General features: G+C 35.4%; 3 protein-coding genes across 3 annotated transcripts; all 3 read left to right on the plus strand.

Moving 5' to 3' along the window:
* Positions 1-1239: 1239 nt before the first annotated feature.
* LOC120113683 (serine/threonine-protein phosphatase PP1-like) lies at positions 1240-3418 on the plus strand (the record flags this gene model as incomplete). The annotated part of the gene is made up of 3 exons (XM_039134753.1): positions 1240-1806; positions 2160-2381; positions 3285-3418. Coding segments are annotated over 3 exons (813 nt in total), but the record flags the coding sequence as incomplete, so codon positions are not given.
* LOC120113684 (casein kinase 1-like protein 10) lies at positions 2676-20036 on the plus strand. Its single transcript, XM_039134754.1, has 14 exons — positions 2676-2685; positions 15045-15128; positions 15226-15266; positions 15940-16009; positions 16122-16270; positions 16357-16452; positions 17206-17276; positions 17658-17719; positions 17819-17882; positions 17982-18066; positions 18248-18374; positions 18989-19282; positions 19485-19603; positions 19761-20036. Exons 2-14 carry the CDS (start codon positions 15053-15055, stop codon positions 20034-20036), a joined length of 1530 nt encoding a protein of 509 aa, XP_038990685.1. The 5' UTR covers positions 2676-2685; positions 15045-15052.
* LOC120113860 (protein LIGHT-DEPENDENT SHORT HYPOCOTYLS 1-like) lies at positions 5738-6731 on the plus strand. The gene has a single exon (XM_039134913.1). It carries the CDS (start codon positions 6136-6138, stop codon positions 6697-6699), a length of 564 nt encoding a protein of 187 aa, XP_038990844.1. The 5' UTR covers positions 5738-6135; the 3' UTR covers positions 6700-6731.
* Positions 20037-20106: the final 70 nt, after the last annotated feature.

A 20106-nucleotide genomic window follows, 5' to 3' on the forward strand; every position in this document is an offset into this window, starting at 1 on the left:
TTGGATGACGTGACAAGTCTTCAATTTAGATGACGCGATACGCACCACATAATCACTTTAATGATGTGACACATATCAGATCATCACTCTAGATAATTTAATATATATCACATAATTATTTTAATGATATAGTATATATCACATCAATTATTAAATGTATATTAAAATGTCACGTCAGTAACATTTGTTGATTGTTAGTCATCAACTAACAATTTCCTTTCAACAATGAGTATTTTGACAAAAAAATTAAAATGTTGAGACTAAAATGCTATATAAAAAAAGAATAGCAACCAAAATAATCATTTATATAAACGGTGAAGGATAATTTTGTCATTTTAATATGCTAAATACTAAGTAATAATATTAATATTAACAGTTTAAATACGACAACGGTCTTTGTATCATTTTAAATTTTAAATTTAATTCATATGCTCTACTTTTACGAAATTCGAGTCTCTGTGTTATTTTTTATTATTTAAATATTACGTCTTTCTCTTATTTTTTTTTATTTAATGTTATTGTTAATTATTAATTTGGTTACTATACAAACGGTAACAATAATTTTTTAGTCCTCTATGTTAGCCTTATTCCACCCTTTGTTTTGATTAAGGGAATTGAGATTTTTTTAGCACCCCTGGGTGTATAGATTTTTTGTATATTCTATTGAACTGTATGTACCATTTTGATTCTCTTGGAGAACTTGCATTTGTTTCCTTGATAACCAATTCAATGCATAACAACCTAGCTAATCTTTTGATGTTTGATTCCCGGAACTTCTTTACTGAAAATGCCACTGATCTGGTTTTCGATTTGTAATAATTTCTCTTGGGGTAGCGTGAACATTTTACAGGATTACCTGATCGGAGAAAGGGAAATGATTCAATATCTACATTATATAAGTTCCTCTATCTCACTTTAGGGAAACTTTTTACTACATTTATTTTCTGCTGACACTTGAAACATGTGGAGTGATTGCATTACTTTTGATACAAACACATTCATTTACATTATTTGAAGTTTTTGAATTTTTAAACAATGTTATCACTACAACACTATCCATGGTAATAAGTTCATTTGACAAAATTGCTTGAAATTAGCTTACGTACAACTAGTGTTATTAATACATAATAGCATTTTGGGGAAAGCATTTTTATTATATTGGTTGTAATTTGAAATAATTCTTTTTTCCTACATGTAAGGAAGACTTCTAAATCTTTTCTCTCTGAAATGTGTTTATGACATCCAGGTGACATTCATGGTCAATACTCTGATCTTTTGAGGCTTTTTGAGTATGGTGGATTGCCTCCAAATGCCAACTACTTGTTTTTGGGGGATTATGTTGATCGAGGCAAGCAAAGTCTGGAGACAATATGTCTTCTTCTTGCTTACAATATAAAATACCCTGAAAATTTTTTCCTCTTGAGGGGCAACCATGAATGTGCTTCCATCAACCGCATATACGGTTTCTACGATGAGTCTAAGAGAAGATTTAATGTTAGGCTTTGGAAGGCATTCACAGAATGTTTTAACTGCCTACCGGTGGCAGCATTAATTGATGAGAAGATTTTGTGCATGCATGGAGGCCTTTCTCCTGATCTGAATAATTTGGATCAGATTCGAAGTTTACATCGCCCGGCTGATGTGCAGGACACAGGTTTGCTCTGTGATCTTTTGTGGTCGGATCCTTGTAAAGATGTTCAAGGTTGGGGAATGAATGACAGGGGAGTTTCATTTACTTTTGGTCCTGATAAAGTGTCCGAGTTTCTACAGAAATATGACCTGGATCTCATTTGTCGTGCCCACCAGGTTTTACTTGTTCCAGCAGCTCTCATTGTGTCTCACATTTGGTGTTGAAGAATGTATCAATCGGAGCCAATGCACATCGCATTCGGTGTTGAGCCAGTTATATTCTTGAATTATGCTTATGCTATTCCATGTTGTACAACTACTTTTTTTCTTGGTTTACATCTGTTCACAAACTTTAAAAATGGCTTTCTTGAGATGTCATACTTTTTATTACGTTACAGACAATGTTTCTTCTCAAATTGGTTTTGGCTCCTGTTGATACATTCTGAATAGTTAGTAGTTACTCTTAACCATTGAGGATGCGGTTGCCTACTTTTGCTATTTTTACTAATTTTCTAATATATTGTTTGCAGGTTGTGGAGGATGGCTATGAGTTCTTTGCCGATCGACAACTTGTAACAATATTTTCAGCACCTAATTATTGCGGGGAGTTTGATAATGCCGGAGCCATGATGAGTGTGGACGAGACTTTGATGTGCTTCATTCAAATATTGAAGCCTGCAGATAAGAAGCCAAAGTTTACCTTAGGAAGCACAACCACAGAAAAACCTGGAAACTCTCCAGCAGGAGTCAAGGTATGTGCTATAGTAAGTCTTCAACTACGTAGTCAACCAACGGATTGTACGCACCGACTGCATGATTTTGGTCACTTATGGTTCTTGCATCATACCTTCCTATATTTTTATCACCTTGCAAGAAATGGATTATTGAATATTTGTAGCATTTTTGTTGGGGGGACTACACCATATACTTTCTTAGTTTGCATGAGAGTTGTCATACACATGATCAAAGCCATATCTATAGTTGATTAAAATTAAATCGACTGTCATATTAATTATCTGCTTTTGTTATATCTTGTTCTTTTTTCTCAATTTTGATGTTGTCATCATTCATTAAGGTTGCATTTAGGAACTTGAATGTTGAAAGTTGGATTTGTATTTTTTTTAAATAGTACAAGTTGTGGAACAAAACATATCTGATTTTAACATGGACGATTATCTTTTAAATTGATAGATTTGTTGGATGCTTATTTAGTGGTGAATTTGAAATTCATGTTTTTATACTTTTCAAATGCGTAATCATATTGAATCTTGGTTAATAATACATAGTGCATGCATTTCATTCTCACTATTTATATAACAAATGAAATCCAAAACCAAACTTTCAATTTCTTTTCAAACGTAAGATGAAGTAATTCGGGATTGTGAATAAATGATTGTGATGTTGGTACATGGTGATATGGTGGTTTTTTTAGCCTGCACATTGGTAGTAAATGAATACGTGATGGTTGATTGTTCGGTTGTTTTGGTCGTGCAGATGTAGTTTGTCGACAGTAATGGTTTCCATTAGTTTTTTTGTTTTGTTTTTGTCCTTCATTCAAAATAAGTTGTGACATGTCATCTTTCATTATATTTCTACTGGAGACAGTGCATTAAACTTTTGCAAACTTATCCTAATCGTCTGCCGTTTCCTTGCAGTCATTCCTTGGTACAAAGGCATGAATCAGCATTTTCAGAACAGAAGCCGGAGCCAAGTTACACGATGATCGAACTGGAATTTGCAGTTAAGAAAAGAAAACTCGAGGTCATTTTGATTTCCAATATGATATGCTCAAATTGTAAAGAGATGGAAGAGAAAAAGCATCATAAACTAATGGGAAAGATTGTTTCTCTGGCATTAATTTGGTGTTTGTAGGGTAAAAAAAGGGTTGTAATTTCCTTGTCTTCCTCCTTGTACACTAATGGTGGCTACAGTTGCTGCTATAAAATATGTTATCGGGTTTAATATCTCTATGAGCAATCTCGAACCTGTGATAATTTCTTGCAGGTAAGAAGCAGCTTTGGGTTACAGACGTGATCTGCATGTTGTGAAATGATCTGATCGTAAAGAGTGTTGTGTTGGTAAAGTTAAGAGGATAAGTTTAGTATATGTTCAGAATTTTCTTAATCATTGATCATGTACACACATTTTGTAGACGATATGTTTCAAAAGGTAAGAAGCAGCTTTGGGTTACAGACGTGATCTGCATGTTGTGAAATGATCTGATCGTAAAGAGTGTTGTGTTGGTAAAGTTAAGAGGATAAGTTTAGTATATGTTCAGAATTTTCTTAATCAATTGATCATGTACACACATTTTGTAGACGATATGTTTCAAACCAAAGATCTTTAATAATAAACCCATGACATCATTTTGATACAAATAAATAAATAATTAAAAATTAAAAGAAAATAACATATATCTTATAGATGTAACGTTTCGAATCGAATATCTTTAAAAATAAATTCATGACTTTTAGAGAATAATATTTCTTTTTACTATTGAGTACACTTAACGATATATACATATTATTCAATATTCGTATTATTATTAGCGGAAAGACATAATTCATATCAACTTAATATGATTGTTACTTTCTTTGTCAGTTCATTTTGATATATGTAAATACATATTTAAAAATTAAAAGAGACGACACTTTTTAAAATCAAAACATACTTTTGGATAAAATTATTATAAGACCAAGAAGTAAATAATAATAACATAGGGTGTCACCATGTTTGAGGGTGCAAAATTACAACTAAATCCCTGTTATGAAATGTATATTGATTTAGTTCTTTATCTTTTTAAGTATTTATTGCTTACGGATTCAGAAATTTTTAAAATTAAAGATTTAAAATTTTAATATATATTTTCTCTTAGGCATATTGTTATGAAATTTTATTATTAGCTCTTTATCTTTTAAGTATTTTCTCTTTAAATATATTGTTTTTAAATTTTATTATTGGTTCTTTATATTTTTAAGTATTTATCTCTTAAGCAAAGTTTCGAGTTTGAGTTCTTGTATATGCAAAAAAAAATTATGTTGGAAGACTCACCCACTAAAGTTAGGCGTGCAACGCGAGTCGATATAGATTAATCAAGGCCAAGCCTTGGAATCGGAAGGACAAAAAAAAAATTTAATATATATTTTCTTTATACAATTTTTTCCTTTTTAACACATTAAACTAATTTTTACAAGTTTTTTTCAAAACAATGAGATTTAGTACATTTGTCCTGATATTTATGTTTGTCAATGCCGATACTAAGACGAGATCTTCTATTACTTTATCCTTTAAATTATGTATGCAATCTAAAATTAAGATACCAAATCATGTGTTTATAATATGAAGTAGAAGATTTTGACTCTGGAAGTGAAAAGTATAAATAATAGTTATCCCAGATGATAATGACCATTGCTATGAAGTTTCCTAATTTTTGTTGATATTCCTTGTTTACCCCTTTAAAACCTTATTAATACCAAATTTAATCCCTCTTTCTTGGTTTTTATGTTTTTATAAAAAGATAGACTCCATCGACAACAACTTGAGCTTGTACTTTCTTACACTAAAAAAAAGGTTATACTTGTGTTTTTTTGGTTTTTATGATGAAAAAAAGAATGTGAATATCAAAAGAGAGAGCCTTTCTTTTTAATAGATTATCCTACAAGGTTTCTGGTGAAATGGATAGGCATGCGGGCAATTGCTGTGAAGGTTCCTATTAAAACCACATCACACTTCTCATATATAATATATATTTTTTATTAGTATGAAGCGATAATAAGGTATTATATGTTTCGAATTTTTTTAGCATGTCAATAAAATATATACAACCTACAAATACAACTATTTAAACTTGAATCGGATAATATTTTTTTTATTATGAAAAACACCCAATAGATTTTTTTATATATATAACAATAAATTAATCTCAACTATTTATTTTCACCCATATAAGTATGCCATTGATTTGATTATTATTTAGTTATTTTTTAGTATGAAGGTAAATTCATAGTAATTACATTGGAGTAGTGTCGATTACACTCATTGTTTTTAGTATTTAAAAACTATAGGCTTTTTCATTTTCTCTCTAAATCTCTTTGACCTATTGGACTATTCTCTCTCTCTCTCTACTCTTACTTTATCCACAATTTTCTTTTGTTAGCTCTTTTTCCGGGGAAAATCTGATGATCTCTGAAGACCGATCTTGATATTTTTCGTGATTTCTTTTATCATATTTTTCATAATCATACACTAACAAACTGCAGTCCTTGGAAGAATTTATTGCAGTGTTCAACTTCAAACCAAGATAGTAGGGAGACTTGTATATATACATTTTGATTCAGTCAAAACTTTCCAATATTTTCATTCCCATTTTTGCTACTCATTGGAAGCCATGCAAATCTTGCATTTCATCATCTCTTGACCTATCATAGCCACCGTAAACTGAAACACTAAAAAGGATCATCAAATCAAGCAGCAGAGACACCATCATCATCAACAAGCTGTCTGAAAATGGAGATGATTTCCACAGAAAACAACCCGAATATTATCTACCCGAGCCTCATAGTTACCAACAACATCAGCAGGAGCACCGCAACCAAGCCTCCAATGACCGCTCCGAGTCGCTACGAGAACCAAAAGCGAAGAGATTGGAACACATTCTGCCAATACCTGAGAAACCATAGGCCTCCATTGTCACTCTCAACGTGTAGTGGAGCTCATGTCCTCGAGTTCCTTAGGTATCTGGATCAATTCGGCAAGACCAAAGTCCATAACCAGACTTGCCCTTTCTTCGGCCTCTCGAACTCTCCCGGTCCTTGCCCTTGTCCCCTTAGACAAGCCTGGGGAAGCCTCGATGCGCTCATAGGTCGACTCCGGGCTGCTTATGAGGAGCATGGATGTGTTCCTGAAATGAACCCTTTCGGAGCTCGAGCTGTTAGGGTTTTCTTAAGGGAGGTTAAGGAGTTTCAGTCCAAAGCAAGAGGAGTTAGCTATGAGAAAAAGAGAAAGAGAGCTAAGCAGAATGTTGCTGCGTTGCCGTCAGCTCCGCCGCCGGCGACAGTTGACGACAAGTAAGTAGCAAACTAAAGATATTTAATATCTTAACGAAAATCAACCAAATATATACACAATCCAACAATCATTGTTTTCGTGTTTGTAACTTAGTCTGTATGGGATTGGGAATTCGGGTATTAATTATCATGTTTTTCCAGTTAAGTTTGAGTTGTACACTCTCTGTAATATTGCTTTGGCTTCAAAATAAGACGGTCTGCTTTGCTTTGATAAGTGGGTGCAGAAAAGTTAGGGAGAGGGTGTAATTATAAAAGTTGGGGATGAGAATAGATTTTTAATAGAAAATATAAAAATATATAAAAATTTAAATTTTTTAAAAGGGATAACTACCCGGCTCACTCCTCTCTGTATCCGCGTGGCACCTACCCTTCAAATTCGTCTTTTAGGGGACAGTTTAGAATGGCTGTGATAGGCATCATCAGTTGCATGCTATTTAAGATATATATACATTTCACATGTTTGCATATGAAATATAATTTTCATTTTTAACTTAAAAAAATAAAAATAAAAACCGAAAACAAACGTGAAAACGTATTTTCTTAATACAAAAGCTCATAGAGATTCCACTTGCCAAATCGTATAATAACTTGAGTGATCAAAATGGGACAGGAGAAGTGAAAATGATACCTGAAACGAGGGTTTTAATTTAATCATAAGATGTTATAAATTGAGTATTCAAAATGGGACAGAAGAAGTGAGAGTGATACCTGAAAGGCTGAAACCATATTTACCCCTGAAACTAGGGTTTTTGTCGTATGTCGCCATGCTCTAATGCCATCTCTGATCATTCAACGACACAAATCGACTCTTCTCTCGTCCTATTTCTTTGTATTGGTTTAAACTCATCAAAAATAAAATTGAAAACTCGAACTATCGCTTCCTTTCACTGTCATTCTACTTCAAACACTTTCTCTTTGCTGCCACTTTCCTTGTATCGATATCAATTAGCTAGAAACTACCTCACATGCCTTAAAATGAACCCTAAATCACATGTTTAAACATTTTTTGATATCATGTTTCCATCTTCTATTGAACATGATATCATCAATTGAACCTTCATCTTCCTTCAATAACGACTTTCACCGTTTGAATTTATTGGTGTCTCGTTAGAGATTCCAGTTTCGAATCGATCAAGGTGAGTCTCCTTCTCTTCTTTTCTGTAATCTTATTGTCCTTGCTAATTTTTGTTTTGATCGTGTTAAGATTTACTTATTGTTTGTTGTTGTGGACGTGGAGGTTGTTAGGAAAAGTCAATCGAGGGTTGATATTGGGTTTGAGACACTAGAATGGTGGTGATGTAGTGAGGTATCAATAAGTGTGAAAGGTTGTGTTGAAGCTACGATATTTACTGTGGCGACAACAACAAATATATTCTGATGTGAAGATTAAATAGTACAAAAACTAATAGAGAGGAGAAGAAATAAAAAATAGGTCAGAGGAGAGATTAAATTGATAGAACATTTAATGCTGAGAGATACATTTTAGAAAAATAGGATCAAATTATAATAAAAATATAAAATTTAAAGATTAAATTTGTTATTATGTCAAATTACATCGTCATATGTCAAATATATAACATAAACGAATTATTTATCATTCTTTTAAATAAGATGATTAATTTATAACTTTTTATAATTAAGAGAAAAAAAGTCATATACTCAGATGATTATTTACATATTTTATACTAAAAAGAATGATATTTAACATATGTGGGCTCAAGTTCAACTATAATGTTTGACTTGTTGAATCACTTTCTTTGTTTTTGTTTCATTTGCCTTGTCACTTTGCTCAAGTAACTATTAAGTTTATTTTATGCATTGAGCATTGGAATTGTGAGTTCCGATAAACTTCCTGTCCCTCGAAAATAAAACAGGTAATTGGTTTGGTTTTGATGTTTATTAAACTAAGAAAAACGTAATTAATTTATAGAGCTTTTTCTTTGGGTTGAAATTAACAACGTTATTGATTAATGCACGTGATAAATATTGCTTTGATTAACGTAATCAATGATTCTCATTCTGTACTTATCCAAGTCCAAATAATAATGCTTTTGTATAAATAATATGTGTGTCGACGTTGTTTTTTCTGTATTAGTAAAAAAAATCAAATTATTTTTATATTTTAATAATTTGATCAAATTGGATTGGGAGGATCGTCATTAACACTATAATATCTGATCTAGATATTAATCGATCAATAGATTTGATACAATTGATTAATTAAAAAAAATTAATAGGGAAGAAACACATGATGTACAGAACCAATTAATTTACTTTCTCCCTTACCATCTGGTTGACCAAAAATGAAGGAAAACTTCATTGGGACAGTGCTCAACAGAAACCTGAAACCAGATAATGTTAGGAAAATAAACCGAGTACAAGTAATTTCCCTATAACCAGATTAGTGAGAATGCAAAATAAAAGCGGAAAAATAATACCCGAAAATTGATAACGGAGTTCAGCCAATTGTGCTTACGTCTCCGGGCTGCTGCAGATCTTTTACTAAGAGAGAAAATTTACAGGTGTTTACAAAACACTCACTACTCACAAGAAAGCTCTCTAGTATAGGAAGAAAGAAATGTTTTGGGATGATTTTGAAGCTAAATGGGTAAGGGTATTTATAGTAGAAACTTAGGGACTAATCTTTGAAAATACCCTAAAGTGCAATGACTAAAGTGAATTTACCCATTCCTATTTTCAACAAAACATCTACCAAAATTTTACCAAACTTTGAAAAACACTTTTCAAAGAAACATTTACCAAACTTTGAAAAAAACATTTTCCAAAGTTGGTTGTCAAACTTTGAAACTTTTAACAATCTCCCACTTGAAGACTGATTTTAATATGTCTTCACACCTCGATCAATGCAGCAGCATGTCTGGTCTTGTTATTCTAGCATGCCAACTGAAGTTGAACACAACTTCAGTTTGTCCGTAATCACCGTCTTTGTCAACATGTCTGCCGGATTTTGAGCTCCACTAATCTTTTCAAGTTTCAAAATCCCATCTTCCAGAAGAGACCGGATAAAATGATATCTCAATTGTATGTGCTTTGTCCTGGAATGAAAAGACGGATTCTTTGCTAGATGGATAGCACTTTGACTGTCGCAATACAAGATATTGTTTTCTTGTTTTGCCTAACTCTTCCAAGAAACTTTGGAGCCAAACCATCTCCTTGCTGGCTTCCGTAACAGCGACATATTCTGCTTCAGTTGTGGAGAGAGCAACTATCTTCTGTAGTTGAGAAACCCAACTCACTGCAGTTCCTCCTAGAGTATAGACTACCCTGTAGTGCTCCTTCTGATGTCGACATTTCCGGCTAATCAGCATCTACATAGCCTGTCAGTATCATATCTCCACCTTTGAAACAAAGTGCTTTGTTTGTGGTACCCCGAAGATATCTGAGGATCCATTTGACTGCTTCCCAGTGTACCTTGCCCGGATTATTCATGTACCTGCTAACAGCTCCCACTGCATGAGCAATATCTGGTCTGGTACAAACCATGGCATACATCAGACTTCCAATTGCTGAGGCATACGGCACCTTCACCATGTGTGCCGTTCTTCTCTTCGTCTTTGGTGATTGGTCTTTGGAGAGTCTGAAATGAACACCTAAAGGTGTACTTACTGGTTTAGCATCTTGCATGTTGAACCTGGAGAGTACTTTGTTGATGTACTCAGCCTGCGATAACATCAAAGTCCCCGACTTTGTGTCTCTCTTGATCCTCATCCCAAGAATCTGCTTTGCAGCGCCCAGATCCTTCATAGCAAACTGCTTCGACAATTTTTGCTTCAAGTTTATGATCTCTTGCATGTTTGAGCCTGCAACGAGCATGTCATCAACGTACAACAATAAAATAATGAAACTATTGTCGAACCTCTTGATGTAGCACAATGATCTGCTTGGCATCTGGTAAAACCACTGCTACTCATGAAACTATCGAACTTCTTGTACCACTGTCTAGGAGCTTGTTTTAAACCATACAAGCTCTTCTTCAACCTGCATACCAGGTTTTTCTTGCCTGCCTCTATGAAGCCTTCTGGCTGCCTCATATAGATCTCTTCCTCCAAATCACCATGAAGGAAAGCTGTTTTTACATCTAACTGCTCGAGATGTAAATTCCCGCAGCTACAATTTTCAACACCAGTCTGATTGTAGACAGTTTTACGACTGGAGAGAAATTTCATTGTAGTCAATACCTTTTTTTTGCTGAAAACCTTTGACAACCAATCTTGCTTTGTAGCGTTTTCTCCCATCATGTTCTTCTTTGATCCTGTAAATCCACTTGTTATGGAGCACTTTCTTGCCTGGTGGTAATTCAGCTAATTCCCACGTCTGATTTGACATAAGCGGTCATCTCATCTTTCATGGAAGACTCCCTTGACTGAATCCTCCACCTGCATTGCTTCATCATAGCACTCTGGTTCACCATTGTCAGTCAGCAACAAAATGCAAAGAGCGAATACCGTTGGGTTGGTTTAGGAATTCTGGAGGAGCGTCTCAGTTCTGGTGTGCCTGATTCTTCTTGAACTGCTTCAGGATTGATCTGAACATCATTTCCAGAAATCTCCTCGAACTCAGCAAATTCCTTTGTTTCAGCTTCGGTATTACTTGATTCTGCGGTTGACCTATCTTTGTACATCACATTTCATTGAAATGACGTCTCTGCTTCTGATGATCTTTCGATTTCGTAGTCCCAAACCGGTAACCGAACTCATCACCACCGTAACCAACAAAGACGCATTTGTTGGACTTGACATCAAGTTTACTTCTTTCAGCAGAGTTTATGTGTACATAAGAAATACAACCAAACACTCTTAAGTGTGAAAGGTTTATTTCTTTCTTGCTCCAAGCTTCCTCTGGTATTCCGCCATCCAAAGGAACTGAGGGCCCACGGTTGATCAGGTAAGTTGCAGTGTTGATAGCTTCAGCCCATAGAAATTTGGGCAATCCGGCATGTATCCTCATGCTTCTAGCACGTTCATTCAGAGTTCTGTTCATGCGCTCTGCTACGCCATTATGATGCGGTGTTATGGGAACTGTTGTCTCCATCTTGATCCCATTGTTTGCACAGAAATCTCTGAAACTACTGTCTCTGTACTCTCCTCCATTGTCAGACCTCAACCGCTTGACTTTCAAACCAGTCTCATTTTCCACCATGGCCTTCCATTTTCTGAAGGTATCAAAGACTTCTGATTTCTTCTTCAGAAAATAAACCCACACCTTCCTTGTTGAATCATCGATGAAGGTGACATAATATAGTGAGCCTGCAAGAGATGGAACAGGGGATGGTCCCCATACATCAGTATGAACCAATTCTAACCTTTCTGCCTTGGGAGTCTTGCCAATCTTTGTAAAACTGACTTTCTTTTGTTTTCCAAAGATGCAATCCTCGCATAGTCCGACATCTACATTTTTTAGATCCGGCAGCTTCCCTTTTGACAGAAGTATCTTCATTCCTTTCTCGCTCATATGGCCGAGCCTTTGGTGCCATAGGTTTGATTTTCCATCAGCATCTGCTACTGCAATGATATCTCTAATTGGAGGTTACATAGAGTACCAGTCTTCTTACCACGAGCAATGACGAGTGCTCCTTTGGTAATCTTCCATTCACAGCCTGAAAAAGTTGTACTATATCCTTCTCCATCAAGCTGTCCAACAGAAATCAAATTTCTTTTGAGGCCGGGAATATGTCTCACTCCTGTCTTCCAGGTGGTCTGGTTTGGCAGCTTTAGTCGGATGTCTCCTTTTCCGACGATCTTCAAGGTTTCATCATCAGCTAGATGAACCTTCCCAAAATCACCACTGACATAGTTCTCCATGATTTCTCGGCATGGGTGGAGTGGAAAGATGCCCCTGAATCCAAGATCCATGATTCAATCGGACTGTTGACGCTTAAATCATGGCATCACCTGTCTCCTCCGTCATGTTGGCAGATTCCTGTGCACCGGTATTTTTCTTCGGTGCTCGGCAATCTCTTTGAAGTGACCCTTTTGCCGCATTATAACAGGTAAAATCTTTATTTCCTGTTCTTGATTTGCCCCTTCTAGATTTTGATCTGCCACGATTTGAATTTCTTTATGAAGTTCTCCCTCTAGACTCCGTGTGTAAGGCTGAGGAGGTTGATGCTTCACCGATTCTCTTCGTCGAATTTCTTCACTCAATACCAGATCCCGAACATCGTCGAATTTTAATTTGCTGTTTCCCGACGAACTGCTGACTGCTGTAACAGTAGCATTCCAACTGTCTGGTAGAGATGATAAGAGAATTAAAGCTCGAACTTCATCATCGAACTCAATTTCCACTGTACTCAACTGGTTGTGATTGTGTTGAGTTCATTTAGGTGTTGTGCCACCGATGCCCCTTCGCCATCCGCAAATTGAATAATCGCCTCATCAAATGAACTTTGTTTGAGGCCGATGGCTTCTCGTACATACTGGAGAGAGCCGCCATAAGACCCGCCGTGGTTTTTTTTCCTTTGCTAGTTAAAAGCAACATTGCGGGATAACGTCAGTCGGATAACTCCGAGGGCTTGTCTGTCAAGAAGAGCCCAATCTTCATCCTTCATGCCTGGTTGCTTTCCTGAGAGAGGTTGATATAATTTTTCTGGTACAAAAAAATCTTCAATCTGCATCTTCCAAAAGCCAAAGTCCGCACCATCGAACTTTTCAATTTTCACCTTCCCTTCGTCTGCAGCCATCGCTCCACTCGAATCTGGCTTCGTTTGGATCGTTTCTGACAATTCTTGCGAATCACCGTGTATTAGAACACCACCGTCGACAAACTCGTATCGCCGACCGAATTTCACTATTCATGAAATTCACTATTCGCGTGAATAGTAATGAATAGTAACCTCGTAGAAAATTTGACAAAATTACAACCAAAAGCTCTGATTACCAGTGTTAGGAAAAAACCGAGTACAAGTAATTTCTATAACCAGATTAGTGAGAATGCGAAATAAGCGGAAAAATAATACCCGAAATTGATAACGGAGTTCAGCCAATTGTGCTTACGTCTCAGCTCTAGTATAGGAAGAAGAAATGTTTTGGGATGATTTTGAAGCTAAAGGTTAAGGGTATTTATAGTAGAAACTTAGGGACTAATCTTTGAAAATACCCTAAAGTGCAATGACTAAAGTGAATTTACCCATTCCTATTTTCAACAAACATCTACCAAAATTTTACCAAACTTTGAAAAACATTTTTCAAAGAAACATTTACCAAACTTTGAAAAAAACATTTTCCAAAGTTAGTTGCCAAACTTTGAAACTTTTAACAGATAAACATTAATAATAATGCATGCTTAAAGCAACACAGAATTCTAGCCATTACTCGCTTACTTTGTCTAACCAAAGTTCAATTCAAAACTAAGTTCGTAACATAAACTGGAAAGAGAACAAAATGTTCAACTGATAAGATAGTAGAAATAAGATTTTCCCTACTTGATAGATCACAATGTGGAACCAGGTCAGCAGGATAGATCACAAGTTGCGCAACTAGGTGGACAGAAACAGGCCATGGTTGCATTTGCTGCTGCTGATGATCCAAATGGAGGTCTCCTCGCATCAGGTAATTCTAATGTTGTGGAGGAATTTGATGGGGATGAACGAAATGATTCAGAATAAGTTTTGTGGTGCTTTTTATAGACAATATTACGTAATGGGTCTGATTTACATTAACGTCCGAAAGTATTCAGCTTTGCATATGGGAGGAGGAGGAGGAGGAGTAGGATAACATTTCCGTCAGGGAACAATGTGAGTTAACGGCTGAAGGACTAAAATTGAACATACCAATATAAGGGATCAAAATCACTATTTTTTTTGATATGATGACTAAAATCGGTTAGATAAAAACTATAAAAAACCATCTGTATAGTTTAACGTTTTTAAAAAATTAAAGTTACCATGCACGTTTTCGTCACGTGGCTGCTCGAGCCGTCTTCTTAACCGTATACAACGAAATGGAAGTTTGAGACAAACAAGATAAAATGGCAAGAATTTAAAAAAAAAAAAGAAATCAGAGAGCAATAAAATAGAAAATTGAATATATTTCACTTCCATTCTTTAGTACCGAAATCTTACATTTTTTTCTTTATTTATTTCCCTCTCTATATTTTTTCCCGCCTTCTTTCATATATTCATTTGATAAATATTTTCTTGGTTTTCTATTGATTATTTTCTCGAATGTTATTCACCTCCCCCCCTTTTTCATTTATATTCAGCAATGAGGCTCATCGATCCAACATTTTCTGCCTTTTATTTCTCCCATTTCGAGCCCATTTTGTCATAAAATCCTCTGATTGTAAATTTTTATTTCAGTTATTGAATAATTTTTGGTGATTAATCAATAGAATTGGAAATGGATCGCATCGTCGGAGGAAATTTCAAAATAGGTCGAAAGATCGGAGCTGGATCTTTCGGCGAGCTTTTCCTCGGTAAATCTCTTTCGCTTCCTTTTCTGAATCTTTAGCTTTTATATTAAAATGATTAATACGATTTGCATTCGGTTTTTAATCCCCCGCCTCTTGATAGGAGTCAATACACAAACGGGGGAAGAAGTTGCTATAAAGATGGTATGGGACTTATTGCTTTTGGAATTAAATTTTAGTAAATTTGATTAAGTTTTGTTATTGTTCCACTGATTTTATATTTTGGTATATGATTACCGGGTATATGGAACTTTTAGGATTAGTTTTGTAATTCAACCACTGAATTAAGGTGTGCTTGAGTTCAGCTTGTTGTATTTGCAATATCAATGGAACCAGTTGGTGTTTGAATAAGTTATTATAAGTATGCATTCTAATCTCTCAATGCATCTAGTCATTGAGTAAGTTGTGAGTTGAAAATTTATAGGACCAGAACATGGACCTATGATGAAGTTTTGACCTGGTATCCGGATTGGATGGATGCTAAAATATTAAGGTTATCACGCATTAGATAGTATTAATGAATTAAAAGACAAATTGATTTTTGGGGCATTTGCAAGTTTTTTGACTCCTCAAAACTGTTTCGCTGAGGGATACATAAAAAAAATCCTAAACTAACGAAAAATGGAACTACTCTGAGATTTTTTCATCATATAAGTACTTTAGATTTTGCAACAATGCTATGCATTATAGAATAAAAAGAACCATTCTCGTGCTGAAATTTTATGAAAAGTAAATTTAGAATGTTTCTTGATTGCCTACCTTAATCTTGTTTACATTTTGATCACATTGGACCTTTCTTTTAACCCTAAATCTTCAGGAACATGTGAAAACCAAGCACCCTCAACTTCATTATGAGTCGAAGTTATACATGCTTCTTCAAGGCGGAAGTAAGGTTACTCTGCTGATTATTTATTTTAATAACTATAGTGAGTTGTGAAGAAAATAACTCACTTTGAAATGAATTAGCTAAAGTTCCTTTTTTGTTTTGTTTTGATGAAGCTGGGATTCCCCAGCTGAAGTGCTTTGGAGTTGAAGGTGAATACAACGTTATGGTTATTGAGCTTCTAGGGCCAAGCCTCGAGGACTTGTTCAACTACTGCAATCGCAAGCTCTTTATGAAAACAGTGTTAATGCTTGCAGATCAGTTAGTATGTTTAACTTTCTTCTGGAGATATTTTTTTTCCTGCTTATATTAGCATCGGATATGATGAGTGTCTTTTCCTTTACTCTTTAGATCAACAGAATTGAATATATGCACTCAAGGGGATTTCTTCACCGTGATATAAAACCTGACAACTTTCTAATGGGTTTGGGTCGAAAAGCAAATCAGGTACTGGAGCTAATGCAAGCTTTCACTTTCTAGATAGTGGTGTGCACTCCTTTTAAATGTTATCAGGCTTCACAGTTGATAACAAAAGGAAAGGTGGAAATTGTGACAGTGAAATTTAATATTTTATATCTTGATAACACCGGTAAGTACTTAATATTATCTTATTCAGTTATCTCATCACATCCAAGTCTTTATGCACATACAGTAGTTAATGTTTCAGATTACATTAAGAGAGATTGAAAAGAAAACCGTGTTTTCAGCCATCTTTTCTTTCCTGCACAATGTAAGTTATCTGAAATGTACCCTGTTTAACTGAGGCGTTCAAAAAGAGAGGATACATCTGCAAGATGCTGTATTGTGGATGAATCTACATGCTTTTCTTCCATGAAGCTTTCACATAGGCATTATTGCATCTTAAATATGGTGCAACATTTTATTTTGACGAAGAGTAAATATTAGTTATTGAAATAACATGCGGGGAAGTACAATGTATTTTAATGATGCACAGGATTTTAAAATTACCTTTTGTTGACTCAAGTATTATTTGAGTATTGCATGTCTATGCCATGTGTCACTTACCAGTTGCATATTGAATTTCGTTTCAATTTCTCGTGTGTAGCTAATTGTCAATAACTTGTAGGTTGCCCTACTTGTATATTTTCATAAGTTTTTGCAGCTGTAGTTACTTGGTATATTGAGGGCCGTTACAAAAGCCTCTACTTGCTACTAACCATCAAATTGTTTTTGTAACAGGTGTATATCATTGATTATGGCCTTGCGAAAAAGTATAGGGATCTACAAAGTCATAAACACATATCCTATAGGTATACATTTGTCATTTTTTTCTTATCCCTAATGGTGGCACGATTAGCACCGGGTTCCTGCTGTTCCATTTATCTTGCATGTTCATTGGTTCTACGTGAAATGCTTTAATCAGAGAGATGGATATTTGTGAACCAATTGCAACCTTCCTTGTGAATACCATCTACCTAAACAAGCCAATAAAGCAAGTTACCACTGTCCTTTCAAAATGACACTCGTGGTATTTGTCCTGCTTTTGCTTGCAAATTAATCTAAAAGGGTATCACATTTTAGCAAGCCTCTAGGATTAGCTTCAGTGTTATTTTATTTTATTTATTGGAGATGTTTATAATTATTCACATTTAACATTTGCTTCAACTTCCGTGCATTTGCAATCTTCACAGAGAGAACAAGAATCTTACAGGCACAGCTCGATATGCAAGCGTAAACACTCACCTTGGAGTTGGTGGGTAAAGTGACACATCAATTATTATATTGTCATTGCTTGCTTATATTATTCGTGATATGTGTTATGTAATCTGATTGTTTTGCGATTGATGTGCAGAACAAAGCCGCAGAGATGATTTGGAATCACTTGGTTACGTGCTCATGTATTTCTTACGAGGAAGGTCATAACAATAAAAGAAATATTACTTTTTGTGTTATCAGTTTGTTGATGTGAAAAATATTTCTCATTAGTCGTGGTCTTGGTGTATTGCTGGCATCAGCCTTCCCTGGCAAGGCCTGAAGGCAGGGACGAAAAAACAGAAGTATGATCAAATCAGTGAAAAGAAGATGCTTACTCCTGTTGAGGTATTCTTTTTAATTTTAATTTCAAATCATCACTTCTGTGTAGGATGTTATGCTTATAGTTTAATTCATGGTGAATTTGCATTGAACTCTGAATATTCAATGCAAGGCAAAACTGGTCTCTTACCCTGTTGTTGTACTTTATATTTTACTAATCACATAAAATATGCAATTCTACCTTTAGGTACTTTGCAAGTCATATCCATCAGAGTTCATATCATATTTCCATTATTGTCGTTCACTACGCTTCGAAGATAAGCCAGATTATTCATACTTGAAGAGGCTTTTCCGTGACTTGTTTATTCGAGAAGGTAAGAACCCATTTATTTTAGTTTCATATTTAAAATACTTTTCTCGTACCTCAGTTAATACTGGAAGTTAGATGTTTACATCCTCTATAATGCCGAATGTTTTAAAAATGTGAATGGTTCAGTCAGTGTGGGTCTCTCCAAGAACTGTTACCACTCAAGGCACGGCTGTAATGCACATAAATTTTGTGCATTAATTAGGTGTGTTGCTCTCTGGAAAATTGATGACCTTGCTTTCTAGTGTCTTCTGGTTGCTTGTAGGGGACATTTAAGGTCTCACAAACTCTGCATAGATTGGTGGTTGTCCATAATTTGTTCCACTCGATTATCAGTATGTAATTCATACACCTTGAAAATGAACAAGGATTTTAACTAATTGAGTAGTATCTTAACTTCTGTCAAGATGCATTTAATACATGTGAACACAGTTTGTTATAGCAGTATGGATGTTGTGTCTGCGGGCGCATTCTGTTGCTAACTGAAATTAGTTTTCCCAGTTCCAAGATGTTGAGAAGCATGATATAGTTGCGAGTAAAATATAAAAATATCATTTGCATTTCTTTGAAGGCTAGTGGAATGTATATGCCTTATTTCACTTCCGGGTGATTTCTCCACAGGATATCAGTTTGACTATGTTTTTGACTGGACAGTTCTCAAGTATCCCCAGCTCACTGCCAGCTCTAAACAAAGGGGTCAGTGCTTGTCAACCTTGAGTTGTACATTTCTCCTATCACAGACTATTCCTACTTCTTTTCTTGCGTCTTTTCAGCTGTCAAGTGGGAGAGATGCTTTAAATGCCGGAGCATCTACTGAAAGACCAGAGAGGCCACCAGGTGGGCTTCATTCTCTTGAGAGGTGGTATTGTGTAACCCAAATTGTTTGGACTGATAAAGATGTGTTTGAAGTACTTGGTTTTTGTAGTTTTTTAGAGTTTCAACTTCTAGACACAATTCACTTTAACAATTATTCTGCATAAGGTTGGGATGCCTTGCCTTTTTACACCAGGGTGATTTAATCAGTTTCTTGATTGTAACTTTATGTAAGCAATTTTTTACCCTTTGTGTTATGTTAATTTTAATGTCTTTTCCCTTGCTTCTTACATGTTTTGACTAGTGGGACGAGAAATCCTTGATAGATCTTCAGGTGCTGTTGAGGTATCTACTGGGAAATGTGCTTCAGGTAGTGGACATCATTGTGATTCAAAGCAGAAGGTATCACCATCAAAGGATGTGGTAGCCATTGATTACCTTCAACTTTGTTGCATTTACTCCCAGTTCCAATACCGATCGAAATAATTTTGCTGCATCCATATCTTTGACTATAAGAATACCTGTAGAATTCATTTTCTGTCTGATGACTATTTTAATCTCTCAAAATTCCTGTTCCCAGGATAATGATTCGGGAAGGGCACGGACTTCTTCCACCCGCCCTAGCAGCGTGTCCAAGAAGGTTGTTGCCTCAAGCAGCAAGCACACATCTTCTGTTGGTCCCAGTGATAGTAGATCAAGTTGGCTTCTTTCGGGTAGTAGTCGCCTCGCAGGTCAGAGACTCCATTCAGGATCTGAGCAGAGATCGTCTCTCTCCCGAGGTACAACCTCGAAAGGTGAAGATCAGAATCGAAGTTACGAGAATCTCTCAAGGCTTGCGGATTCAAAGAAGGGATGACTACCCCATTTGGTAAGAGACGGTGCTTCCTTTTTGGTGTAATTATTCGCATACCATTTCAATCAAAACG

This window comes from Hibiscus syriacus, unplaced genomic scaffold (assembly GCF_006381635.1).
Source record: "Hibiscus syriacus cultivar Baekdansim isolate YM2019G1 unplaced genomic scaffold, ASM638163v2 tig00110213_pilon, whole genome shotgun sequence".
NCBI classification, from domain to species: Eukaryota; Viridiplantae; Streptophyta; class Magnoliopsida; order Malvales; family Malvaceae; genus Hibiscus; species Hibiscus syriacus.

Bases quoted from the DNA above. Each gene is read 5' to 3' on its own strand.
- LOC120113684 (XM_039134754.1), top strand. From the start codon at position 15,053: ATGGATCGCATCGTCGGAGGAAATTTCAAAATAGGTCGAAAGATCGGA. The intron at 15,129-15,225 runs GTAAATCTCTTT...GCCTCTTGATAG, and splicing joins TTTCGGCGAGCTTTTCCTCG to GAGTCAATACACAAACGGGG. The intron at 18,067-18,247 runs GTATTCTTTTTA...TTCTACCTTTAG, and splicing joins AGATGCTTACTCCTGTTGAG to GTACTTTGCAAGTCATATCC.
- LOC120113860 (XM_039134913.1), top strand. From the start codon at position 6,136: ATGGAGATGATTTCCACAGAAAACAACCCGAATATTATCTACCCGAGC.